This window comes from Cygnus atratus, chromosome 5 (assembly GCF_013377495.2).
Source record: "Cygnus atratus isolate AKBS03 ecotype Queensland, Australia chromosome 5, CAtr_DNAZoo_HiC_assembly, whole genome shotgun sequence".
Taxonomy (NCBI): domain Eukaryota; kingdom Metazoa; phylum Chordata; class Aves; order Anseriformes; family Anatidae; genus Cygnus; species Cygnus atratus.
The window spans coordinates 40,729,968-40,746,939 of record NC_066366.1 but is presented as its reverse complement, the minus strand read 5'-3'; the positions used below and the strand labels follow the sequence as shown (position 1 = coordinate 40,746,939).

The 16,972-nt window shown below is 41.2% G+C and overlaps 1 protein-coding gene across 1 annotated transcript; it reads right to left on the bottom strand.

Annotated features, from left to right (window-relative positions):
• Positions 1-14,191: 14,191 nt before the first annotated feature.
• SSTR1 (somatostatin receptor 1) lies at positions 14,192-15,504 on the bottom strand. The gene has a single exon (XM_035539665.1). It carries the CDS (start codon positions 15,502-15,504, stop codon positions 14,317-14,319), a length of 1,188 nt encoding a protein of 395 aa, XP_035395558.1. The 3' UTR covers positions 14,192-14,316.
• Between the last annotated feature and the right edge of the window lie 1,468 nt (positions 15,505-16,972).

Here is a 16,972-nt window from a genome sequence, read left to right as displayed (position 1 = left end):
GCAAGGAAAGAAGGATTCACCCTTTGTGCCCATTTCTAATCGAGGTAAACACTTCCTCTGTGATTTCCCTTCGGAATTTCCCATAAAGCAGCTTTCCTCCTGACCACACCACTCGCTTTCAGTGCAGCTCATAGTGCTGATGCTCACTACCTATTGTTAGTGTTGATTTTCAGTTAAAGTGGTAATGCTAAATATTGATTCAAGGTTTTCTGAGTGCAGTAAGACACAGGAGCTCATCCAAGCCTTTTGGGGTGCATGGAAGAGAGGGAAATATTTTCTTCCTTTAAGAGTATGTTACAGTTGAATATGCCTTTTTCTAAGCTGCCTTGCCAAGCTGCTGCTTTTTTTCTTTTCTTTTCTTTTCTTTTCTTTTCTTTTCTTTTCTTTTCTTTTCTTTTCTTTTCTTTTCTTTTCTTTTCTTTTCTTTTCTTTTCTTTTCTTTTCTTTTTTCTCTCTTCCTCCCTTCAGAGCTGACCTGACCCTTTGACTACTTTCATTTTGTGACTTTCCTTTTGAATTTGGAGGACTCTGTTTCAAACAATAAAGTGTATTATTGCCTATTTTTCCTGCAAGCAAAGACTTGATGATTTATCTGGTATAAACTTCTGCTAAGGATAAAGTTTGACATAGCGTGGTTTTTTTCCCCTCTCTCTTGTTTTAATGATGATAGTCTGTAGCCTTCTGGGAGACAGCCTTTTGCTTTTCTTAAGGGTATCCCAGACATCTGTGAACCATTAGGCTGTCTATAGCTATAAATTCTACTTTATTATGACAGGAATTAAATCCAGCTAGGTCAGAATACTAGTCAGTACAAAGCTATCTCACAATTTGCATACTTTTCTAATCTGTTTATCTGACATTTGTGTTACAAAAGGCAAGCGTTTTTCAGCTTCAATAAGAGGTTGATTCTACGTTGCAATGTGCACAGATATGGAAAATGACTAAGCCTCTAATGCCTTTCCTTTTAATACTGTTTCCGTTACCATCACTGTAAGTAATCTGTTCCACGGCACAGGGTGCTCCATGCTTCTACAAGGGGCTCCATAAGCAAGTAGCAGTGAAACTAAGATGAGTGAGAGCCTCCCCAAGTTATTGTTTCTATGCTTTCTGTTTTTCCCACGTATCAGATAGTGGAACTCCTAATTGGATGGTATGACTGCTCAGGGACATTCTTCTAAGCTCTAGAAATACTCAGATTCTCTGTTTCAGGAGTCTTATGAAGCACACATCTAAGCGCTGACTTATGTGCCTGTTACTGACTACTTTTTTTTTTTTTTTGGCATCTCTCAGGATTTGACTCAGTCTATTCAGTTAAAATGCACAAGTTTGAGCTCTTACAAGCCACTTGCCTGTCTCATTATTTTCATTTCATTCTTTGCATTGGCTTCCTGTTAAATCACATATGGATTTCAGAATTCTTTTTCTTACACTTGAGGTTCAGGATTAAGCATTAGATCATCCTTTTAGACACGTGTCTAAAGGGCTACACAAGGATTCTGTTGTTTTCCCCGGTCTGTAATTTGACTCAGTTGAAAGGAGATTATTTTCGTCTAGACTCACCTACTCTTCTAATGGAGAGAAATATGTACATGCAGATAACAATTAATCTCATTTTAGAATAGAAGCTGAAAACAGGACCAATGAATTGCATCCTAAAAGTACCATTTCTCTACATCAGCTGAAAAGACAGCCTAGGGAGCCTACTTGGATTTAAATGACCGTAAAACACAGATCTAAAATTAAATCAGAAAAATCAGCAAAGCTAGGTCTCTAGCTGTGCAAGTCACTTTTCTAAAAACAAGCTAACAGTCTTGCGTCTCTTCAAAGCTAGATGGTCATAATTTCACCATAGCCACTATTGTTTTTACATACTGTAGATTCCTGTTTTCTCTCTGTGGGCTGCTTTACCTTCTTTTTGCAGCCAAGAGAATATAAAGCCAATAGCATTTGGATTTGGTTGACACCTGAATGCATTTGAAATGCCTGAGCTGGCAGAGTACAAATTTCTCTTCCTTTTCTGTAATGGTTCAGACCAAGAAGTAGAGGGTTTGGGAGAAAGGGTAAATCATTTTTACTTTCCACTCTCAATTTAAATTGTGTCTTTCTTTGGTAGGAAACCAATAGATAGCTGGCTTGTATCATGTACCATTGGCTCATATCACAGTGATGAATCAGTTTTATGCTAGGCAGATTCATTGCAGGGTTTCCTATTTACATCCATATGAGGGGAATAAGTAAGGTCATAATGAGTACAGATAACCATAACAATGCTTACATTAAAAGTGTCTAGTTATGAAATTGGATGCAACTTGCTTTTAATTCTTATTTAACAAAGTATGTAAAACATAATCAAATGTAAATATTTTTCCAAGACAGAGCAGAGATTAAGACAAATCTTGACCTGATCCCTCATATTACATACTACTCCTTTCACTAAAAATACTTTATTTATATTATATAAGCATATTATATTTAATCTGTTTTTCCAGTGCATCTTTTCATCACATATTAAAACTATGTAAGCCACTATAAACATTGTATCTGTGAGTTTTAGATTTGTATGGGGGATTTTAAGTGATCTAGTACTTTTACTTGTTGTTCTTTTTGGGTGGTTTGTTTAAATTGTAAATTCCCTAGGGGACTGAACGTAACAAAGTAATGCTAACAAAATAGTGGACATAAGAGTCTATGAGTCCACGTTTAAAAATGCTGATTTCTGCAAGGGGTAGGAATGTCCAAACCTCTAATGTATCACAGCGGTCCAAAAAGTGTGACCTGCTGCCAAGTGTTAAATCTAGCGTTTAGATTTCCTTAATTTCTCCAAAGATAGTTTGAGTAATAGACACATCATTTGTTGGCTGCACATTTTATTCATGAGTATATAATGCTTTTTTAATGGTTTGTAATCATCAGATAATCAGAAATAAAATTTTGACTTTCCCAATTTTAAAAATAATATTTTATACTACTGAGGGCTTGATTAAGTGTGATATGGGACTAAAGTGAAAGCTAGAAGTGGATGTAGGCAAAATTCAAACATTCCAAGAACTTTCCTCCTTTTTTGAGTGCAGTACAGCTTAAAGAAGATTTTGAAATGAATGGATTCTGTGTTTCTCCCAGGAAGCATGATTTCCCATCACTTAATATTTTTCATATTTTCAAATCTCATTATCTTTCCTCATTTATCACATGGAGCTTAATCACTGATACATGTTAAGTTCCTTCTAGAAAAAATATTTTCCATTTCTACAGCATGTGGATATTTATCAAGGCTGTAGAGAGGTGTTTCATGCATTTAACTGGTATATAACCAACTTGAGGCAGCAACAGTAATCACTCTCCCAGTGCTTCAAACTAGGTTAAACTTCATGCCTTTGCTTCTTCCCCCAATACATAGCCTTGCCTTTCCCCCCTGGAGTTGTAGAGCTCTGGCACTGGAAGATGTGAATGTGAATGGGGAGTCCAGCAAGCCTTCTTTTCCTTTTTTTGTATTGTAAACTTGAAGGACTGAAGGACCACTTTACCATAGGTGAGGTAGCTGAAGGCAGCAGCAGAGGCAGAGAAGGGAGAGACGTGGTGGTGGTCCCACATTTATAGTGTCCTGTCCCTCCTGCCACCTGCCAGTCCTTCCATTGCAAGTCTGAGGCAGAAGGATGGGGGAAAGTCAAACACTATTATGTATTTCTTGGATAAAGTAAAGAACAAGAATCCAGGGAGTGGAAGAGCTGGGGAGGAAGAGAGAAGAAATTCAGGCAAATATCCATCTTTAACCAGGATGTATCCATCCTTAACAGCCTCTTTTTGCATATTCAGGTATTTGTTACTTAGAATGCAGTGGTCTGCAAACAAATAAAAATTTTCAGTCATTAATCAAGGAAAAGCACATGGCCTGCGATATTTCAGCAAAGTGTGATTTGTTTTTTGGAACATAACCAGTAGGTCTTGTGTTTTGGATTGATAAGAATGGTTTACACTGTTCCCTGGAACATAAGAACAGATAGTTTGTGTGAGATTAAAAGTCACCTAAATCAGTAATCCGTCTCTGACAATAGCAAATGGTTTTGGAAATAGAATAGGAAAGCTGACATCTGTAAGTGGCACTTCTACTAGATACTCTACCAGGTTATAAAATGAGTTTGAGACTGGGTATCATCGATGTCACACATGGTAGACTTCCATCAGTTTGTCTAATAGAGGTTGGATCCTATTTATTACTTTTAGCATCCAACCATCCCATATCAATTAATTGCAAAATTAATTTACATGTGACATGAGAAAATAGACCCATTCATCTTCTCAATTTTCTATACCTTTGCCATGCACTCTTTCACTCAGCCAAGATGATGAGTCAATTTCCACTTTAAAAAAAATATTCTATAGACCTGATGGTTTACTTATAGTTTTTTGCACCCTTTCTTATGCTGCTGGATTCCTTGTGAAATACAAGTTTAGAAACTATTGCAGGTATATTTTTTTATTATTTTTATGATAGCTTAACAGTATATTTTTTTAAGTTATGAAGAAAACCATTTGTTTATTTTGACCGCTGAAGAGAATGGTGCTGATGGTTACAAAGAATTCGCTCTCTCTCTCTTTTCCCCAGATCATTTATGAGACATTTGAGCTGAACAACTCCCCAGAGAGAGCCCTGTGGTTTCCAGCAGGTTTCACCACCATCCATAGTACAGCTGTTTCATTACAGAATTCCCTCTGAAGTCTTAGGAGAGCATCAGCCTCTGCTGATGGTTTTGTACTGTCCTTTATTGGATTTATACCAGAACTGCTACAAACTCTTAATTCTGGTGAAGTTCCACAGTCTCATCCTTTCCCCTTCTTTAAGAAAAAGGATAGTCCATAATGAACACAGGCAATAAGATTCCACGTTTCTTTCCCCTATGGCTGTTCCTGAAATGTTCTTAAATACAATCATCATTCATCAGCAGTGAGCACACTGGTCGTTTTCCTCCTCTACTGCATTTTCCATTTGTAGTTACTGTGTCTTTAGGCAAATGTTCCTCGACATTTTTTGGTTTTGTCTGCTTTAAGAATTTACCGTTTATTTGCTAAAGTTCATTGTTTCTTTTGTTTTCTTTATTTGTACTTGATTTCAACTGTAAATTAGGTACTTTTCTGTTGTGTAGTGTTTAACTTTTACTTTAACTTAGGGGAAAGGGGTCTAGTAATGTCTTCTTTTGGTAGATAATATGTGTTAATCTTTTCCCCTATCATTAAATAGCTCCAGTGCCACCTGCAAGCTTTTACCTTTTTAGCTGTTCCTTTTAATTTCTTTTTCAAAACCTCCTTAATTTATATGCAGTTCCCTGCTTTGAATGATATATATATATATATATATTTTTTTTTCACTCAAAGTTTTCATTTTTGGTATGTTATAGTCAGTGTTCAGCCAAATATTACCCATTTCTTAGGACAAAATCAGGGTCTTTTTCTCTTTTGTCAGCTGTCTGACCAGTTACGCCAAGTAACAGTTATTAAAGATGTCTAATTTTAGGTGCTAGTCAGCCTGCCATGATAGTAGTCCACAGACCCACACAAACACAAAAACAAAAAAGCAGCCCCTTCCCCCTGTATATTTTTAATTCTTCCCTCTTCAAAGAAGTAATAAGTTGTGTGTATGTGGTGCATGCAGCTGTTTCTCAGAATACAAGCTTCCTACATTTCTCAGCAATAACCTTTCCAACTCTGCAGTGCTAATGGCACTTAAAGTGAATTGATTCTCTTTCAATTATACCTAACCACTGAGATGATGAAGCAGATTCAGGTCCATTTGAAGCAACTCTGATATCCTAAGAGAATACTTATTCATAGCAACATATATGTTAGTCTTCCTAAGTAAAACAAAGTTGATTTTCATTCTTTTCTAGATTCTGAAGCTTAAAAGGATGAGAAGACAATACAGTACAAGAGCATCAACCTGTTAATATGCAACGTTCATCATGGTCTGCTCTGCCCTATACTCAGTGACATATTATTATATATCTGCAGCTTTTACACCACAAGTCCTCTTTTGTTGGCCTATGTATCAGTCGGATAGTAATGAGGAAGCTTTCATTACTTTCAGATAAATTGTCCACACTAATGCTGTTGATACCCATTGCAATTCCATAAATCCAGTTTAGATCTCTCAAAAGAACATCCTACTGGCTCATTAGATAATGCCAACTTTGCTGCAGTGAAAGACAAGAACTTAGGTTTAAATGCATTTTTTTCTTTTTTGTTTAAATGAAAACTTGTATATATTTATTTACCTTTAGAGAGAATATGCTCTCCTAGTAAAAATTAAGATTGTGGGAATAGTTTATCTAAGCAAAAATCTGTCTAGTTAGGAGAAGCACTTCTACAGACTCTAGAATTGGCTTAAGTGCAAGTATTACTGACAATTTTTTTTTCCCCAAAAGTAAGCATTATTTGGGAGATTTCCTTCCTTGCTTGAGTAGTTTATTCTCTTATGTATTTTCTTTTAAACCTTAGTTCTACTTAAAGGTTCTCAAATGAGTACACAGAAACCTGAAATCCTCTGTAAATTAGATAAACCATTTGGGGAATACAGTTCTGTCTTCATGCTAAACAAAGTTCAGAGTTTCAAGGTCTGTGGAGAGGAATATGTGAACATTACCTTTTGTTCTTAAGAGCATGTATTTCTCTTATGGAAAATAGTTTTCACAGCCATAGCATTGAAGATGCTTTTAAAGTAAGAAATTCTGCAAATCTTATTTTATGATGGTGAAAGAGAAGATAATATGTTGCTACATTCCATTTCTGTCTTGTTGATGTAGAGTTCTTTGTGCTCAGCAAGAAAATGGTAAGACTTTTTTTTTTTTTTTCTATTTAAAAGGAAAGAAAATAGCCCATGAAATTTAAAGCACTGGAAAAATCCACAGTAAATTAACATTAAAAAAAAAATCTGTTATCTGTTTTCTGCATTGCTTTCCTAAGTTTCTAGTAATTTCATAAAGTACTTACATTATCCCTTAGTTTTTAGATAAATACCTAGTTACTTTCTAACTAAAAAGCAACAGCCAGCTTTGAAAATAGCAGCTGACATAAAAAACAGAACTTCATCCTTTTTGCTGAACTGAAAATTCATGTATCTGCCATACCCTAAACAATCTAAATTAATTGTATGAAAGAGCTAAGTCCTACTTTATAACTCTTGTACTGGACTTTTTTTTTCTTTTTTTTTTTTTTTCCCTCTCTCTCTTTTCTTAATTAAATGACCTTTCCTGGACATCACACACTTGCTTTTTCTCCATTTCAGATTCCCTCTTTCTAAGGCTCTGAGCACTACTGTTCAGTGTTTAGTGGTGGTAAGATATCCACCAATTCTGCCTTTTTTCATGTCCATTCTCCCCAAATATCCAAACAATCGTTTGCCCCACTGTGAACATACCTGGAATGTTCTGCTTTTTCTTATACAACTCTCTGTAAAACACCACAACCTTTCCATCTCCTTTTCCACCTTAAACAACAGAAATAGCAACAGGGAGAGTGAAAACCCCACCTTTCCCTACATCTATGAAAACTTCACATGTAGTCACCTGAGACACCAATCCCATCACTCTTCTGCACAGTTAACTGATGAGGATTTTGTACCATCCTGTAGTAGCACAAGTAGTAGAAAGTAAGATTCAATTTCTTCTGGTCTCATCATGTGACCAGTTAACGTCTACTGATCTAAAAATTAAAACAAAATATCCATCAAAAAAATCCATTCTCTGTGCTTCTCATCTTTCCTTTCATTGAATTTTCTTTTGTTCATCCATTTGGTCTTGCAATTGATTTGTGTAATTAATTTGTATGAATCTAAGGCATGAACCTTGGATCAGACAGGTCTTTAGCTGGTGTAGCTGTTCAAAGCATCGCTGAAATGAGTTATCGATAGTCACCAAGAGTGGGTAAATAAGCATCTTTTCTTATGAAGACACTCAGTTTATAGAAAGAATACAAAATGGTATAGGAAATACAAGGCATTGGATAATAAACTTGTTTTAATATCAAAGTTGTTCTACTTTTTCAAGAAGACATATATATAGCTCCTTAAAAAAAAAGCTGCTTTACAATATTGTACAGTCAGTTTAGCTTCTAGAAGCATCGTTTCTTTTCTGTGACCAAATGATATAAACAACAATTCTGATGCAATGTTAAGAAAATAAACTCAGTAACACTAGTATTGATTTTCTGCTCAGTAAGCCAGCGCTTTTCAAATTTTTCTTTTATCCATGACTTGTCTCTTATTGACTGGATAGAGGGGCAAGATCCATCTATGTCTGTATTTAACAGAAGCCAGAGGGCAAGAAGATCCTTAGCCTTTAGCCAGTATGCTGATAGACAAGGTGCTTTTGTATTCAGTAACAACATATTATAACCTATTTAACCTAACTAATTAAGAAACCAAATCAAAGCCTCCCTTAGTTTCCAGGTTTAGGCCTCAGATGGAGATGCTTACATTATCCTAGCTGAGGCAAGGCATGGTTGGTCCACGTAGAAGGTGTGAGGTGCGATTTCCTAAAGTGCTGGGCACCTGCAACACTCAGTGTGTGTTAGCAAGCTTCAAACCTTCTGAATATCAAATAGATATCTCCATATAAAGCCACTCCAGTTCTTATCCAAATGTTTTTCCTCCAAGAGCTTTTTCTCCTACCAGCTCCAATCTTTCCAGCAATGGACTCACCTCTGCAGCAGAACTGAGACTTCAGTTTTCCTCTACACATCAGATTAGCATGAAAAAAAACAGAAAAGACTTCCTATTAGTGGTTGGACTTGATGATCTTAGAGGTCTTTTTCAACCTAAATGATTCTATGAAATAAATGATTCGATATTTTAAGTAGTAAAATAGCACTACATAATTGTCCAGAAATTCTAATTGGAATTTTATTGATCATGAGCTCCTTCATAACATCTTAATCCATCTCTTTTGGTCTAACAGACCAAATAGGATAATTATGCATTTTGCAAGCTACATGTATATTACATACTTGCTTTGTATATTTGTGTATCGTTTTGAACTATTCCAGATGACCATTTGAACCTGCTGTTGTAAATGTGCGTGTGATTACCAGTCCTGCATGAAACGGATGAACCTTAGTCCCCTGACTTGCCTCAGTCTGTCAGCAGCAACGTTACTCAGCATCTTCAGCTCTGCCAAGTACAGGGCACTGCAGCACCCTTGCAGAAGCTCACAGCCTCCCCCTCTGTTGTCATACCCACTTTTATGACTGGTGAGGCTCCTACATACAGAAAACAGCACTGTCAGCAGCAGTGGAAAGTGAGCTAATAAAAACCAGTTACAGTCATCATCACAATGAACAGCAGGTCCCAAGTTATAAATGTGTGATTCTTAGCTGTCCTCCAGCCCTCATATGCTATGCATCCTGGCACTTTTATCTTAACCTTTCTACTTAGGAAACTCAATAACCCACAGAGATACCCTGCAGTGTTACTCATGTTTCATAGCATAAGAACCCATGCAGAGAATTTTTTTTTATTTTTTTTTTAAAAGAGAGAGTAGAATGGGCCTTTTGTACATTAATACTGCTTTCAAGGTGACTCTACCTGCCATAGAAATGATAAGCATATAATGACAAATATATTCAGTCCAGACGGGAGATGAAACCCATATATTTCATGTAGGACCCATCATCCTGCTGTTTCTGATTCATGGCTGCCTACTACTATACTAAAACCAGATTTTAGGGTTTTGGTGAAGCAGGGTTTGAAGGGGGTGGGCATAGTAAGATTTCATTGAAAAGCATATTGTGAAAACTGTGCTTAGTTTGTAGCTGTCTAATGAAACACTTTGAAACGCTCTCTGTTTCACCTGTTCTTTTCTATTTCTCTCTACAAAATATAATATTTTGAAAGCACTATTCTCAAAAAGAAATTTAATTAGTAAATTACCGTTTCTTCCTGTGGCTTTGCTTGCAGTCATTGGTCCAACAAGGCTCTGTGTTAAAGAAGACAGAAGTGCTGAATACATAATGCAGTAAAAATATTTTATTCTCCTCTAGACATTCACAATTAACATTTTGTCTGTAGCCCTGGAGTCAGGTAAGGATTCTAGGGGAGGAAATATAGAACACTGGACTGATTTTTTATTTTCTTGACTATTTTTTTCTGTTTGTTGTTGGTGTTGTTTGTTTGTTTATGTTTGCTTATTGTTTTTTTTTTATTTATTTATTTATTTTTTTTTTAACACACTAATTTACACATTGCTGTTCTGGAAACATGACAGAGAAAAGTCAAATCCTATATAAATCATTCATCAGAGGATCATTTTATTTCAGTAACATTAAGCCTAATGTTTAAAGTTATGATGCTGATCTTAGGAAACTGGTTAACATAGAATATATGGACAAATGGCCATGAAGTTGATACAGCATGCAAGATTATGCTTGAAATGCAGACTTTCAGTTTTACAAAAACAACCAGAAATCCATTTTATTCTGATACAAAACTGTTTTATCCCAACACAATGGGAATCTGGCATTTCAGAAATGCACACATCACATTCAGAAATCTTATGCTGCTTCTCTGTGAAGAAATCAGATGGATTTTTTCAGTGTTAAATGCAAAAATGTATACTGCTTGATGTTCTCTGCTGTGAGGGCCATCTCAGAAGGCAGAGGATCTACCTGTGGCCATCACTCTCTTCATCTACAGCTGAGATAGGAAGAGCCAGTCGGCTCCAAGCCCACTGTCTGCAGGCAGCAGTTAGCCCCAGGATGATGAGATGTGTCTTCTTGGATGCACTTCTAGATCTAATCATGCTTCCTGGGGAATCTGGTGAGAAAGAAGAGTAGCTTTCCACTTGCTCTTCTCTGAGTGGGAAAATGCTGCAGAAGTATCAGGTGTATGTGCTAGGAAAATCCATGTGAAGGCCATTCTCTCTTTGTTTGTACCCAGGGAAATGATGCAGTCCACTGCATGTTATTCAGAGCTGTCATACTGTTTTGTATAGGTCTTAGGCTAAACAAAGAATGGGAAAAGTTGCTTGGGATTCAGTGATGTGTATAAAGTTGAAGTGTTTTTTAAATATTAAACTCACAGGGAAAATTGAGCTACACACCACTGGTTATAAGTTATGGTTTACCTAGTTGTAAATGAATTACATTACAGTATAAAGAGACAAAATTTCACCAAGAAATATGGTGCTGTACTGTGTTTTTTTCAGTGAATTAAGCATAAATTCATATAATTTCCATGTAAAATCTTAATAATTATTTGAAATTTGGAAAGTATTAAAAAGAGTTCTCTTTGTTTTCTGGTATACTACACTATTTCAGAAGGACAACTTACTTTCTGGTAGGTATCTTCTACTGGGTAGAATAATACAAAACAAACTTTTTCTTCCAAAGGAAATCAAGAGTGATTTACCTTTTGATCACCTCTCCCACTGCCAAAGTCGAACTAAACTCAGGGCGAAAAATAGCAGGAAGAACTGTTAATGTAGAATAAGCAGGTTTTGTTTCCAAACTGAAACTATGCGGTGTGTTTTAGCCAGGAGTCAGACCAGCACTGCTGGCTGCAAGTGAGCCAGGGCATCTCTGTGAAGGAAAGCCTGCCATCTACTGTGTCACCGACAGCCTCTGCTGCAGCAGCCGGGTAGTTTGCCAAGTACAGTCACCAACCCGCTTCACTCTGCCTGGGAAAACTGAAATTAAAGTGCATGTGCTGGCAGGTGTACAGAAATCCATAACATTTTTGTTTAAAGGCAAAATCAGGAAAAAGAAAAAAAAAAAGCAATAAAACCAGGCTCAACTTCTCATCAAAGCTGATTTGAATCACTGCTTCTTCACTTTTACTTCATAGTGTCTAATGTTAAACAAATCCAGCAATAGAAAGTAGACATTCTTTATTTAGTATAAGCATACATAACAGTATGCCTAGATGAGAGAGAGAGAGAGAGAGCTTTATACCATTTTAAAGAGATTGTGAGTGAGATTTTAAGTGAAGCTCTACAAATAGCACCGTGTAGTATCATGGGGCATTTGACTGTTTTGACAGATGTTTGGTTTCTGTGAAAAGTTAAATAAGCTTATAGAGACATTTAGTCCTTTTTTTCCCCCATATGTGCATGGAAATCATTAGCAAAACTAATATTTGCATGTTTTCTTTAAATGAGGTCCACTGAGAAGTAGAAGAAAAGAAACTACAATTGTTAAAGCTTTTCACAAAATATTTTAATAAAGATGTAACAGCTTCCACATTAGCGATTTTTAACCTAAAAGGAGCTGACTCACAGTCCATTGAAGTGAACTAGGATCTTTTCTCTCATTTCGATGGGCTTTGAATCAGACAACTTTGAAATACTAAATTTATACATTCATTTAACAGTATCTAATTTTTGGTGAAAGAAATGTACAAAGTAGTCTCCTGCTTTTCGCTGCTGAGAAAAGTTGAAGGGTACAATCTGACAAGAACCTGCAGTAAGTCCACCACCCTGAGTGCTAGATGCCTCTGCAGCCAGCCTTACACTTAACACTGCGTGCACTTCTTCAGCACTGTAGCTCCCAGTACAGGGCTATGGGTGTGTTGCTACTGGAGATTTTTTCCAGTCTTTTGCTTCAGACTGTCAGTAGCTATAATTAATACCACCACAGTATTGTGCTCAAGAAGTGATTTGTCACAACTACCAGGACACCTGCCACTCCATGACATTGTCAATACAGGTGGTAGAAAACAAAAAAAACATTATCTGCTTGTTTTAATACACTTTGTAGTAATTCTTGCATCTGGGATAAGGGGAGCAGGGAGAGAAGGTTTTGTTTAATCAGCTCCATTTATCAAACAAGAAATCTTCATTCACATATATGAAAAATGTTACTTCATAAGAGAAAGAGGGAAAATTCAAGAGATTTTTTTCTGGGGGAGACAGTGTAGATGAGAGTATTAGAAAAAGTTACAACCTTTTTCTCTGAAAAGGAGCCTTCTTGAGCATCACCCATTTTAAATGCACTCTTGCAGGTAGCCACCACAGACATAAGTACACAGTATAAATTGCTTCAGAGAAACACGTTCACAACACAGTGACACGAATCAAATAAAAAAAATCAAATAAAAAGACATCTGGCACACACTAAAAACAACAGTTCTGAGAAATGAAACATTATGAAGCTCCGGGCCAGTATATTACATTGGCAACATATGATAAACACATTTTATTTATCTTTTAGTGCAACAGAAGAAACAGGAGCTAGGGTAATAGCTATGTTCAAACAGCTACTTTTCTGTCAAGTATTAATTTAAGAGCCTGATGGAGATTTTGAATGAATTCCCCTTTTTTCCATATAGGCTAAAGTGACTTTGCAGCCACCCAGGTCATTCAGAACTGTCTCAGCTCACTTCATTGCCGTTTCATGGCTAATGGAGCAGGCACAAGACAATAACTTCACAGTCTAGCGCTCCCCTTAAACTTTATTATTTGCACACTTTATTGGATGTATGGATGCATTCACACATCCCCCGGCTCAAGGCTCCCTCCTGCCCCCAGCTCAGTGCTCCGCTCCCTGTGGGTCACGGGACCACTTATCTCCTGTTATCAGCAGCCGGCTGTGCAGCTCTGAAGCACAGCAAGAAGCAGCTTTCCTTCCTAAGACCTTTTCTGTTCTGCTTCCTCTGAGAGCAGCACAGAGAGCCCAAGCCCCAGGGAGGTCAGAGCTGTCTGCAAAGCAGAAGACAGCTCCGTGATTACGCTGCTCCTTTTCTCGGGGCCTTTTTCTCCCCTCTTTTATTGTTTTTCCCCCTGGGAAGGCAGAGAGAGGCTGCTACAGGGCCAGGTGTGCACGGGGAGGACTTTTCCCAGTGTTTCTGTTCTCTGAAGGGCAGGTGCGTACCTGTAGATGCTGAGCAGGGCTGCCATCGGTCAGGGGGTTCTGAGCCAGACTGCTGGGACTTGACTGGGGCAAGCTCTGCTCAGTGGCAGGGGGGTCCCACCAGCCGAGGGGGAGGAGGAGGGGGACCTGTACAAAAGGGACAGTCGCTGTGGGACCCGCACAGCTGCTGATCAGACACAGAGAGGGGTGGCAGAGCCCGGCTGCCAGAGCCTAAGCTGAGTGCAGCAGTTTACTAAGGGGGTGTCAAAGCATCAGCAAATGCACCCACTCTCATGGGAGGCAGGCAGGGGGGATGGGGCAGCACACCGAGGACATGGGGTTTTCTTTGCTCCCTCTTGTGCCAAACGCTGCTGTCGGTGGGCTGGACCAAAACCCCCTCCCTCCCGTCCTCCCTGTGCCACAGCCCTGGCCTCGCTCACCCTCCTGCTGGGGGCAGTGGGGGGGCGGTAGGGCAGGAATGCTTCCTCAGAGGGTGGTAATCCTGGAGGTGCAAGTGCCGTTCCTGTACATGCTCCCTGACTCCAAGTTGTCCGGGGGAAAGTCCTCCACGCTGTATGCCCTGCTCTTGAGGGCAGTGGCATAGTAGTCGATGGGTTCCTCTGCAGCATTGTCCATCCAACTGAGGCAGAGCAGCCGCTGGAAGGACCGCTTGAAATTGTCCGAGAGAAAGCCATAGAGGATGGGGTTAGCACAGCTGTTGGCATAGCCCAAGATGACGGAGAGCTGGCTGATGGTGGCATCATCCTGCTCTACAAAGACATTGACCAGCTGCACGATGTAGAAGGGCATCCAGCAGATGACGAAGACCATCACCACCATCATGACCATGAGAGTGATCTTGCGCTCTGAGCGTTTGCGCTGCTGCCAGCCGGCCTTCAGGGCCACCATGCGCATCTTGGCAATGATAAGGATGTAGCAGAGGCAGATGGCCACCACAGGCAGCAAGAAGCCCATCAGAAAGGTGTAGACCACAAAGACCACCAGCCACCTCTGGGTGGGCTCTGGCATGAGCATGTTGCAAGCCACCGTTCCATCACTGTTGGCCGCTGTGTTGGAGAAGATGATGATGGGTAGGATGATGAGGATGGAAAGCACCCAGACGCCCAGATTGACCATCTTAGCCACAGTGGGCCGGCGGTACCTCGCCGCCTTGATGGGGTGCACCACAGCGATGTAGCGGTCCACGCTGAGCACGGTCAGGCAGTAGATGCTGGTGAACATGTTGATGGCGTCTACACTGAGCACCAGGCGGCAGAGCAGCGAGCCAAAGGGCCAGTGGTGCAGCAGGGTGGAGGTGACCAGGAAGGGGACGCTGAGCATCAGCAGCTCGTCCGCGATGGCCAAGTTGAGTATGTAGATGTTGGTGGCCGTCTTCATCTTGGCATAGCGCAGGATCACATAGATGACCATGGAGTTGCCGCACAGCCCCACCAGGCACACCACGGAGTAGATGAATGAGATGAGGATGGCGCTGCCCTGAGACTCGCTCAGGGTGCTGTTCGGAGCGCCAGAGGAGTTCCTGCCGCCCGAGTCCATGCCCCCTGCCGCCGCTTCCTCCAAGGGGCCGCCGGCTCCTCCGCCGCCGCTGTCGCTGCCGCCGCTGTCGCTGCCTGCACCGCCCGGGAGCCTGGTGCAGGTGCCATTGGGGAGCATCCTCTGCCCGGACCTCCCCGCTCCCGGCTCAGAGCCGCAGGCTCCCGCCGCTCGCCGGGCGCAGCATCCCGGCGGGGCTCCCGGCGCCGCTGCCCCGGGGCGCTGGCATGGGGACGGACGGAGGCGGCCGCCGGCCCCGCTCGCTCCGAGCGGCAGCAATCGCTGCTCCCCGGCTGGTGAATGATTAATAGGCGGCGGCGCGTCACCGGCTACGAAAAGGAGGAGGGAAAGAAAAAAAAAAATGCGGGAGGAGACGTAAGTGGGTGTCCCTCCCCCACACACTCCCCCGCCTCCCACCCCGCCCCCCCGGCTGCTCGCAGAGCCGGGGCTGCCGAAGGGCAGGCACCCCCGGCCCCTCTGCCCACCTCGCTCTGCCCCTGCTGCCCGCACTGCCCCTGCCCCACGCCGTACAGCTTCAGGTCCCCCTGCAGCCAGCGTCTTCTCCTGCCCCTCCGTGCTGCACTGCTCCCTACCTGCCAGGGGCACCCCGGGCAAAGGGACCATGCCTCCGGCTTCGGGACAAAAGCTTGTTCAGGGGCGGGTGGGCAGTGTTACCTGAGCTGGCATGCTTCATCCCTGCACAGCTGCTGCAGCCGCACCATGCACGCTGCCCGCCCCATGGGGCTGCCACCGGGCACGGCACTGACTACACACCCCACAGCCTTTACCATACATGCACAGCACTGCCTGAAACCAGCGATGCCTACACCTCCTCCTGCAGCCGTGCTGCTGCTCCATGCTCCCCACCTTGTCCTATCCCACCACGATCACCAGCCATCACACATTAGCAGCATCCAATACCTTACGGCACTGCCCCCAGCCCATGCTATATCCCGAACCTTGTCCCATTCTCACACCCCCAGCACAACTTCTGCCTCTGTGCTTCTCACATCTAGGAGTGCAGGCACTAGCCTGCACACTACTGCTCACCATTACTGTCTACACTGTGATGGTGCCAAGAACATCCCAGCTATGCTGCCACACGAACACACCATCTGTCCACTCTTCTGTCCCCTCACATACTGCTTCTGCTCCCAGTAGCACTTCAAACTGAACCACCACATGCTGTATCACCACTGCTGCACATGCACACACCTTAATACTGCACTTAAAACCCTTGCATATCCCTGTTGGGGATGTGCACCACAAACTGCTTTTACACACTGATCTACACCATGCTGTTTCATATACACACTCCAATCCCAGACAACGACAATCAAAACCAGTAGTTACCCATGCTGTTATCCCTAGGCAGATGCTGCTTCCTCACACACTTCATCCGCACCACCGGTTACAAACACATGTGAACACCAGCAGAATGTCCTGTTACTGCACCTCTACAACCTAGGCAAACATATTTAATCACCTTCATATACACATCTCCCTCCAGGCAATGTCTCTTGTCTTTCTACATGCTATCATTCAATGCAGAGTCTATCCTTACATATTTGCACATAACCACTTAGCC

Bases quoted from the DNA above. Each gene is read 5' to 3' on its own strand.
- SSTR1 (XM_035539665.1), bottom strand. From the start codon at position 15,504: ATGCTCCCCAATGGCACCTGCACCAGGCTCCCGGGCGGTGCAGGCAGC.